General features: G+C 43.1%; 1 protein-coding gene across 6 annotated transcripts in view; it reads right to left on the bottom strand.

The window, feature by feature from the left end:
- Window positions 1-8,666: 8,666 nt before the first annotated feature.
- The window catches only part of slc12a7b (solute carrier family 12 member 7b), a 64,497-nt gene continuing 51,676 nt past the window's right edge, over window positions 8,667-21,487 (bottom strand). For 3 of the 6 annotated variants that reach the window (XM_021562701.2, XM_021562703.2, XM_021562704.2), the window contains exons 20-26: window positions 21,166-21,297; window positions 20,327-20,434; window positions 17,808-17,921; window positions 16,158-16,330; window positions 15,550-15,564; window positions 14,079-14,212; window positions 8,667-12,437 (exon numbers count right to left, since the gene is read on the bottom strand). In XM_021562701.2, coding sequence (XP_021418376.1) covers window positions 12,346-12,437; window positions 14,079-14,212; window positions 15,550-15,564; window positions 16,158-16,330; window positions 17,808-17,921; window positions 20,327-20,434; window positions 21,166-21,297 — 768 coding nt within the window. In that variant the 3' untranslated portion in view covers window positions 8,667-12,345. The remainder of the gene's footprint in view (window positions 12,438-14,078; window positions 14,213-15,549; window positions 15,565-16,157; window positions 16,331-17,807; window positions 17,922-20,326; window positions 20,435-21,165; window positions 21,298-21,487) is intronic. The other 3 variants (XM_021562705.2, XM_021562702.2, XM_021562706.2) reach the window with 3 other exon arrangements.

The following is a 21,487-nucleotide window of genomic DNA, read 5'->3' as shown; positions in this document are numbered from 1 at the left end:
AGGAAGGCCACCAAAAATTCAGAGATCTCCATACCCAACTATAACATCTTCCGTCAAGATAGAACTGCCAAAGGGGGAGGAGTTGCAGTCTACTGCAGAGATAGCCTGCAAAGTAATGTCATACTTTCCAGGTCCATACCCAAACAGTTCGAACTACTAATTTTGAAAATTACTCTCTCCAGAAATAAGTCTCTCACTGTTGCCGCCTGCTACCGACCTCCCTCAGCTCCCAGCTGTGCCCTGGACACCATTTGTGAATTGATCGCCCCCCATCTAGCTTCAGAGTTTGTTCTGTTAGGTGACCTAAACTGGGATATGCTTAACACCCCGGCAGTCCTACAATCTAAGCTAGATGCCCTCAATCTCACACAAATCATCAAGGAACCCACCAGGTACAACCCTAACTCTGTAAACAAGGGCACCCTCATAGACGTCATCCTGACCAACTGGCCCTCCAAATACACCTCCGCTGTCTTCAACCAGGATCTCAGCGATCACTGCCTCATTGCCTGTATCCGCTACGGAGCCGCCCCACCCCTCATCACTGTCAAACGCTCCCTAAAACACTTCTGTGAGCAGGCCTTTCTAATCGACCTGGCCCGGGTATCCTGGAAGGACATTGACCTCATCCCGTCAGTTGAGGATGCCTGGTCATTCTTTAAAAGTAACTTCCTCACCATTTTAGATAAGCATGCTCCGTTCAAAAAATGCAGAACTAAGAACAGATACAGCCCTTGGTTCACCCCAGACCTGACTGCCCTCGACCAGCACAAAAACATCCTGTGGCGGACTGCAATAGCATCGAATAGTCCCCGTGATATGCAACTGTTCAGGGAAGTCCGGAACCAATACACGCAGTCAGTCAGGAAAGCTAAGGCCAGCTTCTTCAGGCAGAAGTTTGCATCCTGTAGCTCCAACTCCAAAAAGTTCTGGGACACTGTGAAGTCAATGGAGAACAAGAGCACCTCCTCCCAGCTGCCCACTGCACTGAGGCTAGGTAACACGGTCACCACCGATAAATCCATGATTATCGAAAACTTCAATAAGCATTTCTCAACGGCTGGCCATGCCTTCCGCCTGGCTACTTCAACCTCGGCCAACAGCCCCGCCCCCCCCCGCTGCTCCTCGCCCAAGCCTCTCCAGGTTCTCCTTTACCCAAATCCAGATAGCAGATGTTCTGAAAGAGCTGCAAAACCTGGACCCGTACAAATCAGCTGGGCTTGACAATCTGGACCCTCTATTTCTGAAACTATCCGCCACCATTGTCGCAACCCCTATTACCAGCCTGTTCAACCTCTCTTTCATATCGTCTGAGATCCCCAAGGATTGGAAAGCTGCCGCAGTCATCCCCCTCTTCAAAGGGGGAGACACCCTGGACCCAAACTGTTACAGACCTATATCCATCCTGCCCTGCCTATCTAAGGTCTTCGAAAGCCAAGTAAACAAACAGGTCACTGACCATCTCGAATCCCACTGTACCTTCTCCGCTGTGCAATCTGGTTTCCGAGACGGTCACGGGTGCACCTCAGCCACACTCAAGGTACTAAACGATATCATAACCGCCATCGATAAAAGACAGTACTGTGCAGCCGTCTTCATCGACCTTGCCAAGGCTTTCGACTCTGTCAATCACCATATTCTTATCGGCAGACTCAGTAGCCTCGGTTTTTCGGATGACTGCCTTGCCTGGTTCACCAATTACTTTGCAGACAGAGTTCAGTGTGTCAAATCGGAGGGCATGCTGTCCGGTCCTCTGGCAGTCTCTATGGGGGTGCCACAGGGTTCAATTCTCGGGCCGACTCTTTTCTCTGTATACATCAATGATGTTGCTCTTGCTGCGGGCGATTCCCTGATCCACCTCTACGCAGACGACACCATTCTATATACTTTCGGCCCGTCATTGGACACTGTGCTATCTAACCTCCAAACAAGCTTCAATGCCATACAACACTCCTTCCGTGGCCTCCGACTGCTCTTAAACGCTAGTAAAACCAAATGCATGCTTTTCAACCGATCGCTGCCTGCACCCGCATGCCCGCCTAGCATCACCACCCTGGATGGTTCCGACCTAGAATATGTGGACATCTATAAGTACCTAGGTGTCTGGCTAGACTGCAAACTCTCCTTCCAGACTCATATCAAACATCTCCAATCGAAAATCAAATCAAGAGTCGGCTTTCTATTCCGCAACAAAGCCTCCTTCACTCACGCCGCCAAGCTTACCCTAGTAAAACTGACTATCCTACCGATCCTCGACTTCGGCGATGTCATCTACAAAATGGCTTCCAACACTCTACTCAGCAAACTGGATGCAGTCTATCACAGTGCCATCCGTTTTGTCACTAAAGCACCTTATACCACCCACCACTGCGACTTGTATGCTCTAGTCGGCTGGCCCTCGCTACATATTCGTCGCCAGACCCACTGGCTCCAGGTCATCTACAAGTCCATGCTAGGTAAAGCTCCGCCTTATCTCAGCTCACTGGTCACGATGGCAACACCCATCCGTAGCACGCGCTCCAGCAGGTGTATCTCACTGATCATCCCTAAAGCCAACACCTCATTTGGCCGCCTTTCGTTCCAGTACTCTGCTGCCTGTGACTGGAACGAATTGCAAAAATCGCTGAAGTTGGAGACTTTTATCTCCCTCACCAACTTCAAACATCAGCTATCTGAGCAGCTAACCGATCGCTGCAGCTGTACATAGTCTATTGGTAAATAGCCCACCCATTTTCACCTACCTCATCCCCATACTGTTTTTATTTATTTACTTTTCTGCTCTTTTGCACACCAATATCTCTACCTGTACATGACCATCTGATCATTTATCACTCCAGTGTTAATCTGCAAAATTGTAATTATTCGCCTACCTCATGCCTTTTGCACACATTGTATATAGACTCCCCCTTTGTGTTCTACTGTGTTATTGACTTGTTAATTGTTTACTCCATGTGTAACTCTGTGTTGTCTGCTCATACTGCTATGCTTTATCTTGGCCAGGTTGCAGTTGCAAATGAGAACTTGTTCTCAACTAGCCTACCTGGTTAAATAAAGGTGAAATAAATAAATACATTTTTTTTTAAAAATGGAAAGCTGAAACGTCTTGAGTCAATAAGTAGTGAACCCTTTTGTTATGGAAAGCAAACATAAGTACAGGAGTCAAAATTTGTTTAACAAGCCTTTGAGCATGGTGAAGTTATTAATTACATACACCCAGTCACTACAAAGATACAAACATCCTTCCTAACTCAGTTGCCGGAGAGGAAGGAAACCGCTCAGGGATTTCATCATGAGGCCAACGGTGACTTTAAAACATTTACAGAGGTTAATGGCTGTGATAGGAGAAGACTGAGGATGGATCAACACTGTAGTTACTCCACAATACTAACATAATTGACAGAGTGAAAAGAAAGAAGCCAGTATGGAATACAAATATTCAAAAATATGCATCCTGTTTCCAACAAAGCACTAAAGTCAAGGGGTGTGAATCCTTTCTGAAGCCACTGTATTGTATTTCTCTAGAAGCTGATCTGTTGTCAGTATTGCGAAATAATGATATGGTAAGATTTTAATTATAAAAGCTGATCCGAGAGCAGCACTGCCTTTCTTTCGATCCTATCAGTATCGACACATGCTCCAACGGCGCACGAAGCAACTGTTCTCGATGTGTGGTGTTTTGGGAAACGAATGTTACGTCTTTGGCTGTTGTAGGAAATATGCATTGTTAAAACAAGCATAAGCCTAACATGCTAACCAGACCGCCCGCGTTGTGTGCACAAGAGTTGCAAAATAAATGTACACATACGTGTTTGAAAGGGAATGCTGCTCTCGGATCAGCCTTCTCCATTAAATTATTTCCTTAACATTATAATTGTTTCACAATACTGGCAATGGATCAGCTCCTAGAGAGCTGCAAATATCGAGGCACTAAACCACCGATTTGGCATGTCATTGCACACGTTAGGCTACACATCATGAAATATATTGAGACAAATTACAGACAGTAGCCTATAAGTAGCAAAATAGAACTCGATTGAACATAAAATATATTTTAATATGATTGAAATAGGCCTATAGCCTACTGTTTATATTTGAATGCAGTCATTTCAGTCTTGCTTGTTTGTAACAATTGCAAAGACATTGGCAACTTTGCATTTGTAGTCGACTTTGTTGTGAAGTTATTGGATGTCACAGAGAGACTGATAAACCATGTGACGCTGCAATGCTGGATAATACTACAGGCTTAAGCAAAAGAAACAGAGAAATCTTAGAACCTCATTGGCAGTTGGCATATCTTATCATATGACGGACTTGAGCTACTTTGAATTCTGCAGCAGAGCACAATGCCCTGGGTGCCAGCGAGGATTGGAATTTTAATCAGGATTGAGTTCGCTGTACGCTGTCTTGCTCCTCGGCATGGCCCGGATTCTATCAGTTCGCTTTCTTTTACTGCTACTCACTATGAAATGATAATATGGAGGTACTCTACTCTCTCATTCCAAAATAATGGGCATTAATATGGAGTTGGTCCCCCCTTTGCTGCTAAAACAGCATCCATCCACACAGACCATCATTCCTCCACTTACAGTTGGCACTATGCATTTGGGCAGGTGACGTTCTCCTGTCACCTGCCAAACCCATATTTGTCCATCAGACTGCCAGATGGTGAAGCGTGATTCATCACTCCAGAGAATGCCTTTCCACTGCTCCAGAGACCAATGGCGGTGAGCTTTGCACCACTCCAGCTGACGCTTGGCATTGCACATGGTCATCTTAGGCTTGTGTGCGGCTGCTCGCCCATGGAAACCCATTTCATGAAGCTCCAGACGGACAGTTCTTGTGCTGACGTTGCTCCCCGACGCAGTTTGGAACTCGGTAGTAAGTGTTGCTTGTGTGGCCTACCACTTCACGGCTGAGCCATTGTTGCTACTAAATACTTCCACTTCACAATAACAGCACTTACAGATGACCGGGGCAGCTCTAGCAGGGCAGAAATTTTACGAACTGACTTGTTGGAAAGGTGGCATCCTATGACGGTGCCACATTGAAAGTCACTGAGCTCTTCAGTAAGGCCATTCTACTGTCAATGTTTGTCTATGGCGATTGCATGGATGTATGCTTGATTTTATACACCTGTCAGCAACGGGTGTGGCTGAAATAGCCGAATCCACTCATTTGAAGTGGTGTCCACATACTTTTGTATATATGGTGTATTTCTAGGCCTACAGAGCGAGCGCACAGAGCTGTCTGCTTTGGCATATGTTGCATAGTGTGATCACTACCTCTATGTTGAACTGACAAGCTGTGGAATTGACATAAGTCAACAACAACAATCAAATAAAATCTCTGTCTGAATGGACAAAGCTGAATGTCACATAAACCTAATAAATCAATATACAGATTAGTTCAGCCTTCAGCACCACATCTTCCATTTATTTTGTAACCACTGTGAACTTGCTGACATAATCCACAGCTGGCATAATCCACAGTGTCTATATCAGTTTGTCTTTGGCAGAGTGTGCCGTTGATTCTGTAAACAACAGAGCAAACTGAGGTGGAAAACAGTGGCAGTACTTTGCCCAGCTTGTGCTGACGATTCATATACTGTAAGAGAGGAGGTCAAAGGTCATTCAATGCCAAAGTTCAAGGTTCTGGTACTTTCCTTGCCCAGTGTAGTGAGAATTTGAAAAGATGCCTCTAACCACAGATCTAGGATCAGATTACCCTAACCCCAATCCAAACCTTAATCTTATGGGGAAAGGAGAATACCTGACATTAGCCAAGCGTTAAGGGCAACTCAACCGGGGAGTGAGGGGTGCAGGGCTTGAAGCAGTCACAGTGCAGGCTAGCAGGATGGCAAAGAGAATCCATCTGGTGACCGTCCATATAAACCTGTAGGTATAGGAAGACAGACTAGTAAAGGGCATCATTTACAAGTTACAACCACAGGCTTGTTTTAACCCACCTACAGTAACAGAGACCAAAGCAGTCCACGTAGGCTACGTTCATCTTCACACTCATCCTGACTACCCATTCTCATGTCTGAGCAAGAGGGCCAGCCCAGCAGGGTCATGTCAAGGTGAGTCATCTGTGTGTGTGGTATGGCACAGTGTCACAAAGACTGGCTGGCTAGGAGGAGTGACCAGTACCATGTACCTTGGATCTGGTTAGGACCTGTTGGTGATAGAAGTCCAGAGTTAGGAGCACGAGTATGGAGGCCTGAATGTACTCTCAAAATATTTTCTCTGTCCATCAGCATGAGAATATAGGAGTGTCAGCGCACACACACAAAAAAATATAATGACAGGAGATGGTTACTGTGTCACCCGGGTATCCAGTAACCTCGGTCTCATTCAGGACTTAGCAGGCTCCTACTGGACAGTTTTTCAGCACCAATGGCTTGTCATGATTGTACTATAACGAACAATTCCTCTGACTATACAATCGCGTGTTTTACAGACAATGCACTAACCCACAATATATTAATGTATCATTCACATAGTACACAGTAAATACACAAATGCAAATTCAAAGATAAGTATTTACCTGTTAGTGAGAGCAAAAGTGATAGGAGCAGCATCACGACAGGGACAAAATGACATGTCCACTGACACTATCCAAAGCATTCTCTTCCCTTTTTGTCCTCCTGTTAAGCAACTTGGGGTTCATCACAGGGGCATTTAACTCAAAGACGAATGAAACTACAATTCAGCAGTATCTATCAGAGGTGACGAAGGTCGCAAAAGGTTACACAAATGGCACTACTTAACCACTACATCTTAAACAAGATAACAGTGATTTCTGGAGGTTAATAGAAGTCTTGATGACCCCTTTTGGATACAGAAAAAAGTTTGATCTGACAACACATACCCAAACTCTGTCAAAACTCAGACATCTGATCAACTCTGATTCATGCAGTGGGACAAATTTTTGCTGTCTCGCAAAATAAGCATGCAAAAGATGTGGCTTATCTATGTGGCTTTTCAGACTGCATAGATGTATAAAAGGGTTGGCCGCCCCCTGGTGGAGAGATTCTACAGTGTTCTGTCTCCATGTGACAGATGCAATATCCTGGGTCACGTTCAGGACAGGATGGTGCAATGTACTGAAAGTTGTCCAACGGTTAGAAATGCCATCAACAGAGCCGACATGATTCCTTACTCTCCATGTCAGAGTAGCATACTGTGCATTCGGAAAGTATTCAGACCCCTTGACTTTTTCCCATTTTTATTTTTTACATTACAGCCTTATTCTAAAATGTATTAAATAGCTTTTTTTTCCCCTCATCAATTTACACACAATACCACACAATGACAAAGCAAAAACAGTTTAGAAATTTTAGCAAATGTATTACAATTTAAAAAGTGAAATATCATATTTACATAAGCATTCAGACCCTTTACTCAGTACTTTGTTGAAGCATCTTTTGGTTTAGGTCCGGGCTCTGGCTGGGCCACTTGAGGACATTCAGAGACTTGTCCCGAAGCCACTCCTGCGTTGTCCTGGCTCTGTGCTTAAGGTTGTTGTCCTGTTGGAAGGTCACCCCAGTCTGAGGTCCTAAGTGTAACGGATGTGAAACAGCTAGCTATTTAGCGGTGGTGCGCGCTAAATAGCGTTTCAATCGGTGACGTCACTTGCTCTGAGACCTTGAAGTAGTGGTTCCCCTTGCTCTGCAAGAGCCGTGGCTTTTGTGGAGCGATGGGTAATGATGCTTCGTGGGTGACTGTTGTTGATGTGTGCAGAGGGTCCCTGGTTCGCGCCCGGGTATGGGCGAAGGGACAGTCTAAAGTTATACTGTTACATAAGCGCTCTGGAGCAGGTTTTAATCAAGGATCTCTGTACTTTGCTCCATTCACTTTTGCCTTGATCCTGACTAGTCTCCCAGTCCCTGCCTCTGAAAAACATCCCCACAGCATGATGCTACCACCACCATGCTTCCCCGTAGGGAGGGTGCCAGGTTTCCTCCAGACATGACGCTTGGCATTCAGGCCAAATAGTTCAATCTCATTTTCATCAGACCAGAGAATCTTGTTTCTGATGGTCTGAGATTCTTTAGGTGCCTTTTGGCAAACTCCAAGCAGGCTGTCAGGTGCCTTTTACTGAGGAGTGGCTTCCGTCTGGCCACTCTACCATAAAGGCCTGATTGGTGGAGTACTGCAGAGATGGCTGTCCTTCTAGAAGGTTCTCCCATCTCTACAGAGGAACTACAGTGACCAAATCATGTCCAATCAATTGAATTTACCACAGGTGGACCCCAATCCAAGTTGTAGAAACATCTCAAGGATGATCAATGGAAACAGGATGCACCTGAGCTCAATTTCGAGTCTCATAACAAAGGGTCTGAATACTTATGTACATAAGTTATTTTGTATTTGTAATGCATTTGCAAATGTATTTAAAAAAAAACTGTTTTCACTTTGTCATTATGAGGTATTGTGTGTAGATTGCTGAGAAAAAAATTATATTTAATCCATTTTAGAATAAGGCTGTAACTTAACAAAATGTAGGAAAAGTCAAGGGGTCTGAATACTTCTCGAATGCACTATGTCCATTCTACACAATATACTTATCTCAGCACACTACTTGGATTAGGAGATATTACAATGTTAAAATAAATACTTTAATATAGTGAAAAACATTTTAAAAAATGACAGGAGTTTGTACAGTTCAGACATATTTCAGCACTTTTATTTATTCATTACTCAGAGGCACAGATATAATTTAAAGGGCTACCCTTCGCTACGCATGCTCCCAAAAGTAACTCCTACTAGAGTACAATATGTGAGGTGTGCACACACACACACACACACACACACACACACACACACACGCTGGTTCTCCCTCAGAATGGAGGCTCACTCCCCAATCGCTAATAATCGCTTCATATAAAAGATTGTAACTATGTACAGAGAAAAGAGAAAGCGATTCGACAGGTTGCTTCTCCTTCGATGAAGCCTCCATGGCCCCCTTGAGGTAGATTACATTCTCTCGTCACTTTAACCAGGTAAATGGAACATATACTGCTTGCTATACTGTCACCCAGAAGTCTTAGTTTTGTGTCCTCTAAAAAAGGTTTGAAGTCATCTCTTTTGCTGCTATTCAGCTCAAGTAAGCAAGCTGTGCTGTTTTTAGTTAAACTTTATTTCTTACACTATTAACAATGTGACGTTTCATATCACAGACTCAAAGATTGTATCTTTGGTGGCTAAAAACCTAAAATAAAAATACATTTTCAATTAACTTAAAATCAGTAACATAACCCATCCTCCAACTGGCTCCTCAAAAATCATTTCGGTGAAATCTCTGCCAAAGTCTGTGTTTCCAATGTGTTTGAGAAAAACACAAACAAAACAGATCTGCAAACAACTTGAAATATATACCTCCTCCACCCCCCCATCCACCCCACACCTCCATAAAATCGAAATACTCCAGTCCTGAAAAGTAACACTTAAAGAGTGTTATCAGAAAATCAAGTATAACATAACAGTTAAGTGCAAACAGACACTATGACTACAAGTTACACAGGTGTATGTCGGAAAAACAAAACAAAAACACACCGGAAACATAAAAACATTGTCTGATGGTCGACGCTACAACAAAAGACAGGTTGTTTTCATGACATACTGTAGAAAAATACAATGTTCTGGTTATAAAATACTGCACAGCTACGAAAAGGTTTCAAAACAAACTGTGGATGTAAATACAGAAGAGTTTGATGAGTGATTCCTTCCTTTCTTTGCCCCAATAGTTTCTTATATCTGGTGACTTCCTACTTCCTATAACACTGGGCTTCACATGCCCTAGAAATCACAGATGCCATTCCTTCCACTGTTGTTATGTAGCCTAAAAGGAACTCATTTTGTAACCACAAACTCAGTGTTGCTCATCAAAATGGTCTGTTAGGTAAGAATTTGAGTTCAAATGTGTTGACCTCTGTGCGTCTCCAAATCAAAAGCATTAACTGGTTATAATAACGTATATTGTATTTACAATTTGAAAGTGATCTTGCTTTTTCCCCCACCCTACAAGCACGGGCGACAGTTGGCGCGTGTACTGTGGCTGACATTGACAAGCATATACTTTCAGCCTTAGTCTTTTTGGCACGTTTCTTCCTATACAAAGTCAAAATGATTCATCATGGTCAGTTGAAAAGATGAAACCTAGAGAATATGCACGTACAATTAAAACACAAATAACATAAGAACAAATCCTGACATTGAACAGTATGATCAACTGATACCTACAGACCACACCTATATGATTGACCTATGAGACCGCATGTTTTCACAAACTCTACTCACCTACCCACTCTGCATGGTGCTCATCAGAGAGAGAAAACATTGATGGTTCGGAGCACAACATGGGACATAGCTATTTCATAATGAGACTTTTCTATTCCAGTACAGAATCTTGGTTTGGTGTCCTGTGATAGACGTGATACTCACAAATCACAGCCATTTGAATGTGGTGGCATCACTGTATTACAACATCCCAGCCTAAATACTTCTATTATCAGAGCCAAACAATGCAATGCAATCTACCGTATCAGTGCAGTACTGTACATCGAAGACTGTGCAAAACGCTGAGTGTCAATGTCTCTAACGACACCGTGCTGAAAATGAGCCTACAGTACCCGAACAGTCAACAGTGGCTAGGCCATCAGAGGATGACTCCAACAAGCACATTTCCTTCTGTTTAAGCTGTCAAGCAACACAATGACCGATTTGAGGGTCACAGAGAAGTGGACAAATTCTTGAGTTGATGATTAATTCAGATTTAGTGTTAGTGTCAAACCATCTCGTGATTTTCCTATATGTTGATGTATATATCCAATGGGCTCTGGTAGGTGAAATACCTTGATGACCCCAGTTGTCCTAGATTTGTGAAGCTGTGGAACGGTACGTGAATTTAAAGCAGCACTCCTGTACCTGAAAATAGGCTCTTTACAAAAAACTACTTTCATTCCCTGCACCCTTGCATACAATTTCCAATAATCCCAACATAAATAAATATGCTTTATGCTGTGTATTGGGTGTAACACAGTTAACATAGGCTAAATACTAGGATATATACTACGGCTATTTCTTAAAGCAATGGCTGAAGTCGGGGACTTTGACCAATGTTACAGAGCCAATAAAACAGGGTCAATTAAGGAGACCCCACCAGGCAAGGTGGACCACCTTCTGTGTCTCAGGCCCGTCTGCAATTCACCACATCAACAGCATCTATTGCACATTAAAATCCTTGGGCCTATCCTTGCCAAAGCTCCCCACCCCATACACAGACCTCTTTCAGATGTTGTGCTGCACTCAACAACAAGACGACAATTAACAACAAATTAAATACATGAATAAACCTAGTTCCCCCTAGTCCTAGTATGGATTAACAAGGTGGATCCGCTTCTGCGTTAGACCCCCTAACTTCCTCAATTAGAATTGAGGTTGACTGAACTCCGCTGTGAGTAACTTCAGGGGGTATACGAGGATACCAGTAGGGCAGAACACCTCCAAAATATGACCCCCCCCCTTTAATAACCAAGGGACAATGGATCTTTGGAAAGCCATAGCAACATCCTGATCTGTGGAACAGAATAAAAGTATGCTTTTTTTGGACTTGCTGCCTCCTTCCGTTCTAACAGAGCTCCGCTGTGGGCTAGGATACTGGAAAGAGTCACAGAAGCATATTATTCTAGATAACAACATTCCTATTGAGTTTTTAGATAATAGGTGAGAGCAGGAACCGTATTCATCTCTTTCAGGATTCAAAGTCGATTTGGTTCTGAGCTAAGGGAGATCTTAAAAGGCAGCACATTGACTTTGTGCCTCCTCAATCTGAATCGTACTTGAAAGATGAGGACAAAGCCAAAACCAAAATGAGGGCAAAGATGGACAAACTAGAGAGACTATGGCTGTGTCCGAAATGATATAGGGCCAAAGGGTCAAAAATAGTCCACTATATAGGGACTCGGATGCCATTTCAGACACAGCCCATGTCCATATTAACCCTGTGGTCCTCTGCTGATTATGATACACAATTACCATGAACAGACATGAATACTGAACATAGAGAGGGAGTGAAGGGGGAAAAAAGGAAGAACATCCATACAATAAACATTAACACGTGTCAGATTAAAACGTTAGTGTCAGAATGCTCTATCCTCCAGTCGGTCGACGTGATAGATAGGCCCCAGGATACATGTGCTCTTTCCACGAATCAGGCTGATGCTATGACATCACACTGCCCTGATTGGTCATCCCTTCCGAGGCTAAAAAGCCCTCTGTCCAGTAACATGGCCCCCCCTCTGACAATCCCCCAGTAACCCCAAGGTTTTGTGGCCGCAAGCGTTTAAGAGTAGATAGTGATGACCTCGCGTCCGCCCCCACGGACCAGGAGGACCCGGTTGAGACCCTCCAGCAGAACCTCCAGGAACTCCATGTCTGAGACGCCAAGGGTCAAAGAGGAAACAAGTCACATCACATGACAGGGGTTTATGCAGCTCACGTGACAAGGGGAGTACATTAGCTCTGAAGCTATTAGTTCTAGTACGCTTTAAAGATACACTACATGACTAAAAGCATGTGGACTCCTGCTCGTTGAACATCACATTACAAAATCATGGGTATTAATATGGAGTTGGTCCCCCCTTTGCTGCTATAACAGCCTGCACTCATTTGGGAAGGCTTTCCACTAGATGTTGGAACATTGCTGTGGGGACTTTCTTCGGTAGTGAGTGTTGTAACCGAGGACAGATGATTTTTACGTGCTACGCGCACTCGACAGTTCTGTTCTGTGAGCTTGTGTGGCCTACCATAACAGCACTTACAGTTGACCGGGGCAGCTCTAGCAGGCCAGAAATTTGACGGACTGACTTGTTGGAAAGGTGGCATCCTATGATAGTGCCACGTTGAATGTCTGTCAGCCAATGTTCCCTCTAGGAGAGAAGCACAGGATTGAATTTCACTCAACTTTCAAGAGCAGTGGTCACCAACCACATCTCCAAGGCATTCCTAGTCGATTGCCAAACATTTCTGTAAAAAACCCAACAATAAAGCTTTGTGTTCCTATTTTTTGGATATGGTGTCATATAGCCACCCTCAAATTTTGAAATGTCCCGAACATCAATGCACTGGCAGGGCAATTCAAGAAAAGCCCGTATGTGGTGATAATGTATTGGGCCTATAGCTTACAGCACAAACCTCATCGCTACAGGGCTGTTTTTAATTGGTTAATGTTGCATAGGCTTATGTTTTTTAAGTCATGTTAAAATATAAATCTGAACAGATCTCGCCTTGCATTTTGACTCAAAGGGATCTTCTTGACTCAGAAAAGGTTGGTGACCATTGTTTTATAGTTTTCCCTGTTAACACTATTAACGCTTCCCTTTACCGTGGGAATTGTGATCGAATCAACACAATATAAACCACTTTCAATGCAACATACCGAAACAAAACAAACTATGCAAGAGATTTTGTTGTCGGCAGAACGCATCGGAGTAAGATTCTATTTCATTGACAGGCACTACTCAACCCGTACTCTACACAGACCTGTGTGGCATATACACAATCAGAGCTCCTGTAGGCCAAATAGACCATTGCCATATATGGATCTGTGCCATTCACTTGAACTGGACTGTGTTTACAGCATGAGCGATTGTGAGTAGATGCACTTGTTTTGAGATCAAAGCGAGAGCTACATGTAGTCACGTGCACATTTTGTTCTTGTACTTTGCTAGTTAGTAAGTTATTAGCCCAGTTATAGATCATTTGTAGTTGCACGGAATTTTCACACATTCAAGTTTGCACTCAGCAGACCTGAAATTTGCTCAGTGCGGAAAAAATGTTTGAGAGAACACTAATTTGAAGGGGTGTCCACATACCTTTGTATATATAGTGTACAATCAACAACTTAACTATTAACTAAACAAACTTTGTAAAGAGATCATCCTCGACCTCGTCAGACTGCTGATGAAGATGCCATTCAAGTTAACTTGGGCTAAACATATTCAACTAAGCAACGCACAATTTAAAACACATGCATAGTCAAATTTGAATAAACAGACATTTGGCTGTAAAGGATACAGTTCTCGTCGCCCCCTCTGTTTTTGGGCGGTCCCGGCATGTTGAGCAGGACCAGGTGGGCTCCCTGTGATTTGTTGACCACCACCTCGTTCAGCTTGACCGCAGTGTGCATCCGGCGCACGTTGGACTGGTTCCTATACCACACAAGGGTGACAGTGAAGAAGAGCAGGCTCAACCCAAACACAACCCTGACCCTCTAACTTCTGTCCCTGACTTCTCCAATAATATTAATGGACTGGATTTACATAACACTTTTTCAGAAGCTCAAAGCTCTTTACATTGAATCCTAACTAGAAACATGGAAAGTAAAACTAACTAATCTGTCACTCTTCTCACGTAACACTCATTAGTCTAAACATTCATTAATGATTGACAAAACACTTCCTGATCATGTTTTTTTAAATGAACAATTACAGTGTTATTGTCAGATTGGCAGCCTTTAGCACACAGATGAGAACATGAAGCAGGTCAGCTGGTGGTTATGATAGTGAAGTCCTAGGAGTTATGTCACTCTGAATTAAGGCTCAGGATGGGCAGTCAAAGCAGCAGCACACTTCAAACAGCAGCAGTGGCAGTAGGGTGGTAGAGAGGATAAACTATTGTAGACCTGGTATACTGACAGATACAATGGGCAAGCCTGTGGGTATGAAATATTCCATTGTATAACTAAGCAATAAGGCCTGAGGAGGAGTGCCTGGATACAGCCTTTAGCAGTGATATATTGGCCATATAGCACACAACCCTGAGGTGCCTTGTTGCTATTGTAAACCAGTTACCAACATAAAAAGAACAGTAAACAAGTAGTTTTGCATCATACCTGTGGTATATTGTCTGATATAGCCAATTAGCATCCAGGAGTCAAACTACCTGGTTCCTAGCACTGCGTTGTATACACAGTATTCCAATATTCAATTGACCAGTTCAATGTGATATTGGGTGTAACATTGATAGCCCTTCTTGAGTTAGAGTGCACAGCAACACCAAAAATGCAGAGCATGATATGCAAATGGTTTGAAGCAGAAATCGCCACATCACAAATACAACGAGACACTTCCAAAAAAAACATACGCTTTCCACCCAGTTGAGATTTAAGGACAATATCATGTTGATTGCAATGACCAATTGAAATGGATTTTGGACCACTGATATTCTTAATTCTTTGGTTCTATTCCTATACGGAACAGATGCATGGGAAATAAAGCAATATTGTTTACACGGCTAAGATCTGTATGGAAAGCGCAATTTTGATTGCACATGCTACATAACATGACATGTGTACCCTCCCATCACATAGGTACGCACACACAAACAAACACACACACACAAACACACTTGCATGCACACACACAGACACGCACATAGTCCCAGTGGCTGGGAGGTCAACAATATGGAGGAGACAGAAAATGACTACTGTCCACAGACATTCACACACACAGCCTAAGGCACTACGGCAAAGAGAAATGTGACTTACAGACTCTCCCACTCTCTAGAAGGAGGAAAACGAGACAAAACAACAGAAACCGACTTAGATGTTTTATAGAAACCCCTTGCATGTCTACTGTCGCACATAACAACCACCCCACAGTTAAACACTTCCCTCAGTTTAAAGGGATGGTCAAAGTCAGATGTTTTCATTACTCAAAAGTAGTCAAGAAGTGCAAAAACATCAGACAAACTTTGATTTGGAAGTGAATTATCCCTTTAAAAACGGTCTTTATAGTATCCAAATCATATTTGGGCTTGTTACAATTTTGGGCTATGTCATGTACTAGTGGTTATATCTGCCTTTTTGAGATGGTGGGTTCTGAGACACAAAGACATGATGATCATTAGTTCAGACAATGCATGTGGTCTGCGTGGTGGGGCCATGCACTGGATGTGTCCACAAACACACACAGTCAAACAGGTCAACATGGAACATGCCAACGCAGCCTGAACACACACCATGCAGGCCATGTAACCATTTCAAACCGGCAGGCTCTGGGGCACCTGCAGTGTGAGCAACTGTCCACTTGGCTCCTCCATTTTGGCTCTGGAAGGTTTAAGGATAAGAGGGTTCATACGTAGCACCTGACTTACGGTTTCATGTTGAAGATGTCGCGCACGCCCATGCTGGCCTCGGCGCGGTTGCGGTTGCGCTCGGTGAGGAACTTATCCTTGGTCCAGGTCATGTGGACCCGGTCAGGGCCAGCGTCGGCCTTGTCGTTAAGTGCGGCGTGAGACGCCGTGTTTCTGTCATGGATCAGCTGGGCCTGAAGCAGAGGGAGATGATGAGAGAGTGATAGAGAGAGCAAGAGAGAAGAAGAGAGAGAGAGAGAGACTACAGGCTAGAAACCATAGAGTTGCACAAACCAGGTAGGTTATTATAGTTCTGTTTTTATATTTGTTTTTTTTCTATTCATTTTTTTAATTTTTGGGAAAATTCTGTTTAGATTTACTCCTTTTTACTTAGGTTAAGTAAAAATATTAATATTAATTTTTTTACATGATTTCGTTTTAGAGACAGAAAGCATGCATGGGACGCTAGGGGCCATTGGTGTTGTATAGTTACTTGTGTGTTTTTTAGGATGACACTTCTTGCAAATGAGGGGCAGTAATACTTAAGGTCATGGGTCAGGTCATTAGTTAGGTTTAAATTATAAAGTAAATCTCAATGCGACTTGGATTTTAAAATAACAGCACAGACTGGTTCAAAAAGTATGGTGGAAGAAAACTCTCTCTCGCCCATGTTTACACCAATCTAATGCTTTTTAGTAGAACATGTAAACATAATCAAGTTAGCTATCTAGCCAATTCTTTCCCTTATAGCTGGTGAGAGCTAGTGATAGTGAGGCACAAGCTAGGCCTATTAGAAACATCGACATCTCCCGGACACATTTCCCATCCAGATTCAGTAGCTTGAAAACCCTCAAAAAGCATGAAAACCCTATTGAACACCACATTAGATTTTTGCCTAAAGTTGAAAATTAATTAATTAATGAACATAATTCATTATGTTTTTTTACATTTTATTTAGTTATTTTTGGAGTTAAAGATAATAGTTTCTGTATAGTTGTAGTTTTTCCAAACAGGTTTTTAATGATTTTATTTCAGTTTACTGAATAGTTTTTTCCTAATTAGTTTTAGTTTCAGTTACTATAGTAACCTTGCCTGGTAGCAACAACAACACCACTAAGACAATCAACAGACATTGTAAAAGCATTTATGACTGACTAACACAATCAAATCAAAATCCATGACGTGCAAAACAACACCAGTGTTCTCTAAACAAGCCAATATCCCTTTAATAAGGAGTGAGGCACAAAGTACTGTCTGGAGCTACAACACAGTGAGATGGAGTAATGGTGACGTCCACGGAGAATTAACCAGGTGGAGAGGGATGAGTGGAGAAAGGAGAGATGAACATAAAAGGAGGATTTCACCACAGTGCACGCATGCGGAATGAGGTGAGTCCATGACGTCCATTATGCCACTACGGTGAGTAACCTGCACAGTTACACAGCCACGGTCACCATCTACCATAGAGAGTCTATCCGGGGATGACTTTAACTGGACGTTTTGACTGGGCTTTAACTTACTTTAGGTCCCGGACTGTTAGCAGCTGTGGATGTGGCTGTGTAAGAGTGTGGTCTCTGAGGGTTGGTGACTGGGGTGTAATGGTAGTCTCAGTGGGGGCGAGGGGCTGCAGTCACAGGGGCATTGGGGGTACAGATGGTGGGTGTTGGCTACCTCGTCCTCCTGTGTGTCCTCCAGCTCTCGAATGGGGCCAGATTCTGAGCCCGTGGCTCCGGTTTGGTTATTCCTCCTGATGGAGCTACGTGACGAGTCAGTGATACTCTGAATCTGAGGGCCGTGTTGCCCCGTACCGCATACGCAGCCAGACAGGAGAGGGGGCCAAAGGTCATACAACGAACACTAGGCCAAGGTGGGCTAGGATAGCCCTGATACACACAAACCAATAACATACAGGGGTGGCAGGTAGAGTGTTGGGCTAGTTTCCGAAAGGTTGCTGGTTCGAAATCCCTGAGCCGACTAGTTGAAAAAAGTGCCCTTGAGCAAGGTATTTAACCCTGATTGCTCACGTAAGTCGCTCTGGATAAGAGTGTCTGCTAAATGACTAAAATGACAAATGTTTAAAACAATACAGTGACTTCAGAAAGTATTCACACCCCTTGACTTATTCCACAGTTTGTTGTGTTACAGCCTGAATTCAAAATGGATTCAATTGATTTGCTTTCTCATCCATCTACACACAATACCCCATAATGATTTGTAGCAATTTTTTTGAAAATGAAATAATAAGTATTCATACCCCTGATTCAATACATTGTAGACACACCTTTGGCAGCGATTACAGCTGTGAGTCTTTCTGGGTAAGCCTTTAAGAGCTTTCCATACATGGATTGTGCAACATTTGCCCATTATTATTTTAAAAATTCTTCAAGCTCTGTCAAATTGGTTGTTGATCATTGCTAGATAACCATTTTCAGGTCTTGCCATATATTTTCAAATAGATTTACAAACTAACCTGGCCACTCAGGAACATTCACAGTCTTCCTGGTAAGCAACTCCAATAACCTAAAACACAAGGCCACATCTACACTGTTCTGGTGAAAGGTGAATTAATCTCCCAGTGTCAAGTGGAAAGCAGACTGGACCAGGTTTTCCTCTATGATTTTGCCTGTGCTTAGCGCCATTCCGTTTTGTTTTTTTAACCTGAAAAACTCCCCAGTCCTTAACTATTATAAGCTTACCCATAACATTATGCAGCCACCACTATGCTTGAAAATATGGATAGTGGTACTCAGTCAAGTGTTGTATTGGATTTGCCCCAAACATAACACTTTGTAAGACAAAAAACGTGAATTGCTTTGTCACAATTTTTGCAGTTGTACTTTAGTGCCTTGTTGCAAAACAGGATGCACGTTTTGGAATATTTTTATTATGTACAGGATTCCTTCTTTTCACTCTGTCATATAGATTAATATTGTGGAGCAACTACAATGTTGTTGATCCATCCTCAGTTTTCTCCTATCACAGCCATTAAACTCTAATTATTTTAAATCATCATTGGCCTCGTGTAGAAATCCCTGAGCGGTTTCCTTCCTCTCCGGCAACTGAGTTAGGAAGGATGCCTGTATCTTTGTAGTGACTGGGTATATTGATACACCATCCAAAGTGTAATTAATAACATCATGCTCAAAGGGATATTCAATGTCTGCTTTTTTTTACCCATCTACAAATAGGTGCCCTTCTTCGCAAAGCATTGGAAAACCTCCCTGGTCTTTGTGATTGAATCTGTGCTTGAAAATCACACCTCGACTGAGGGACCTTACAGATACTTGTATGTGTGGGGTACAGAGATGAGGTAGTCATTCAAAAATCATGTTAAACACTATTATTGCACACAGGGTGATTCCATGCAACTTATTATGTGGTTTGTTATGTACATTTTTACTCCTGAATTTATTCTGGCTTGCCATAACAAAGGGGTTGAATACTTATTTACTTAAGACATTTCAGCTTTTCATTTTAATTAATGTGAAATAATTTCAAAAAACATAATTTCACTTAGACATTATGGGGTATTTTGTGCAGGCCAGAGATAAAAAAATATCTATATATATTTTAAATTCAGGCTGTAACACAACAAAATGTGGAAAAAGTCAAAGGTGAATTACGTTCTGAAGGGACTGTATGTCCTATCTATTTACTGTATGTCCTATCTATTTACTGTATGTCCTATCTATTTACTGTATGCTTATAAGACCTCCCTAATGTAATACCAGGTAATATCAGAGCTTTCCAACCAAGTGAGGTCAGGGTACATCCATGGCTGTTCAATGTGACCCAAAGCACTGACAAACTAAATCACATTCCCATGACACTTTTCTCTTTACAGACCAACTTAAAGTAAGTGCACTCAAGAAAGACCTGAAACAATCGCATTGCATTTAAAACACTACAAGATAAAGTTCTAAAGGAAAATACCATTCATTTTCTGATACAGGTGTTGCAAAACAATAACAGATTATATCAATACTCGCTTAATTCCCATATTGACTTGGAGTGCATCCCAAATGGCACCCCATTCTGCATTTAGCGCACTACTTTTACCCAGAGCCTATAGGCCCTGTTCAAATGTAGTGTATTATGAAGGGAATAGGGTGCCATTTGGGGCACAATGTTGAAGGGCGATTGCTGCACTGTTGTAATGAGTGTGCCCTGCAGACAGGGGGCGGTGTTACCTCTCTCTCCCTCTCCGTCCGCGACAGCTGCATCTGTTTCAGCATCTGAGAGCGCTGCTCCATCACCAGGGTCTTCTCATAGGTGAAGGCTGAGATGTCGCTGTCGTGCTGTACTCACACACACACACATTATCCAAAGGGTAAACTAAACATCACACATTTTTTATATTTAACAAAACCCTGATGAAACTATTTTCTTTTTTACCCCTTTTTCTCCCCAATTGGTAGTTACAGTCTTCTCCCATCACTGCAACTGCCCTACGGACTAGGGAGAGGCCAAGGTCAAGAGCCATGCATCCTCCGAAACATGCCTGCCAAGTCGACACTGCTTTGACACACCACTCGCTTAACCCGGAAGCCAGACGCACCAACGTGTCGGAGGAAACACCATCCAGCTGGTGACCGAAGTCAGCTAGATAGCATTGGGACAAGGAAATCCCGGCCAGCCTAACCCTCCCCTAACCCCGGACGACACTGGGCCAATTGTGTGCTGCCTCATGAGTCTCCCAGTCACAGCCGCCTGTGACACAGCCTGGGATCTAACCCGGGTCTGTAGTGACACCTCAAGCACTGAGATGCAGTGCATTAGACAAGCGGCGCCCCTCGGGAGACCCTTGATGAAACATTGTATTCCTTTTAAAGTGTTTGAGGCACTTCCAAGACCTTCAGAGTACGACAGTTTCTTCCTTTTAATATCTAAGGATATCAAAAGAAACTGACAAATATGAGAGACATTTAAGAGTGCTTGACTTGATTGAGCTACACCTCAGGTTTCGTCATCTCAAGCTATCGGTCAATAGGGAGATGTCAGTGCATCAGAGGTCTACAGGTAAGCTCACCATCTCTACCACCTCCACCTCTGCGTCCAGACGGAGGTGGTAGAGGAACATCTGCAGGTCCTTCTTCATCTGAATACTGTTGTCATCCATATTAGCCACCGTGAAGATACGCATCTTACACTTCCTCCACACCTGAGATGCGTGGGGAGACAGGAAGAGAGAGCAAGTGAGAGAGAGGGGGAGTGTGAACACAAGTCATCCCTAGCCTAGGGTATGGGTGTATAATGATACGTGCCCCTATTTGTGTGTGTTAATAACTAAGTGTGTGCATATGTTAGCGCGTTTGGCGGTGCATGCGTGTTTGTAATATTCCACCACAACA

This window comes from Oncorhynchus mykiss, chromosome 15 (assembly GCF_013265735.2).
Source record: "Oncorhynchus mykiss isolate Arlee chromosome 15, USDA_OmykA_1.1, whole genome shotgun sequence".
Lineage (NCBI taxonomy): Eukaryota > Metazoa > Chordata > Actinopteri > Salmoniformes > Salmonidae > Oncorhynchus > Oncorhynchus mykiss.
The sequence above is the reverse complement of the archived record's forward strand: the minus strand, read 5'-3'. Positions and strand labels throughout refer to the sequence as shown.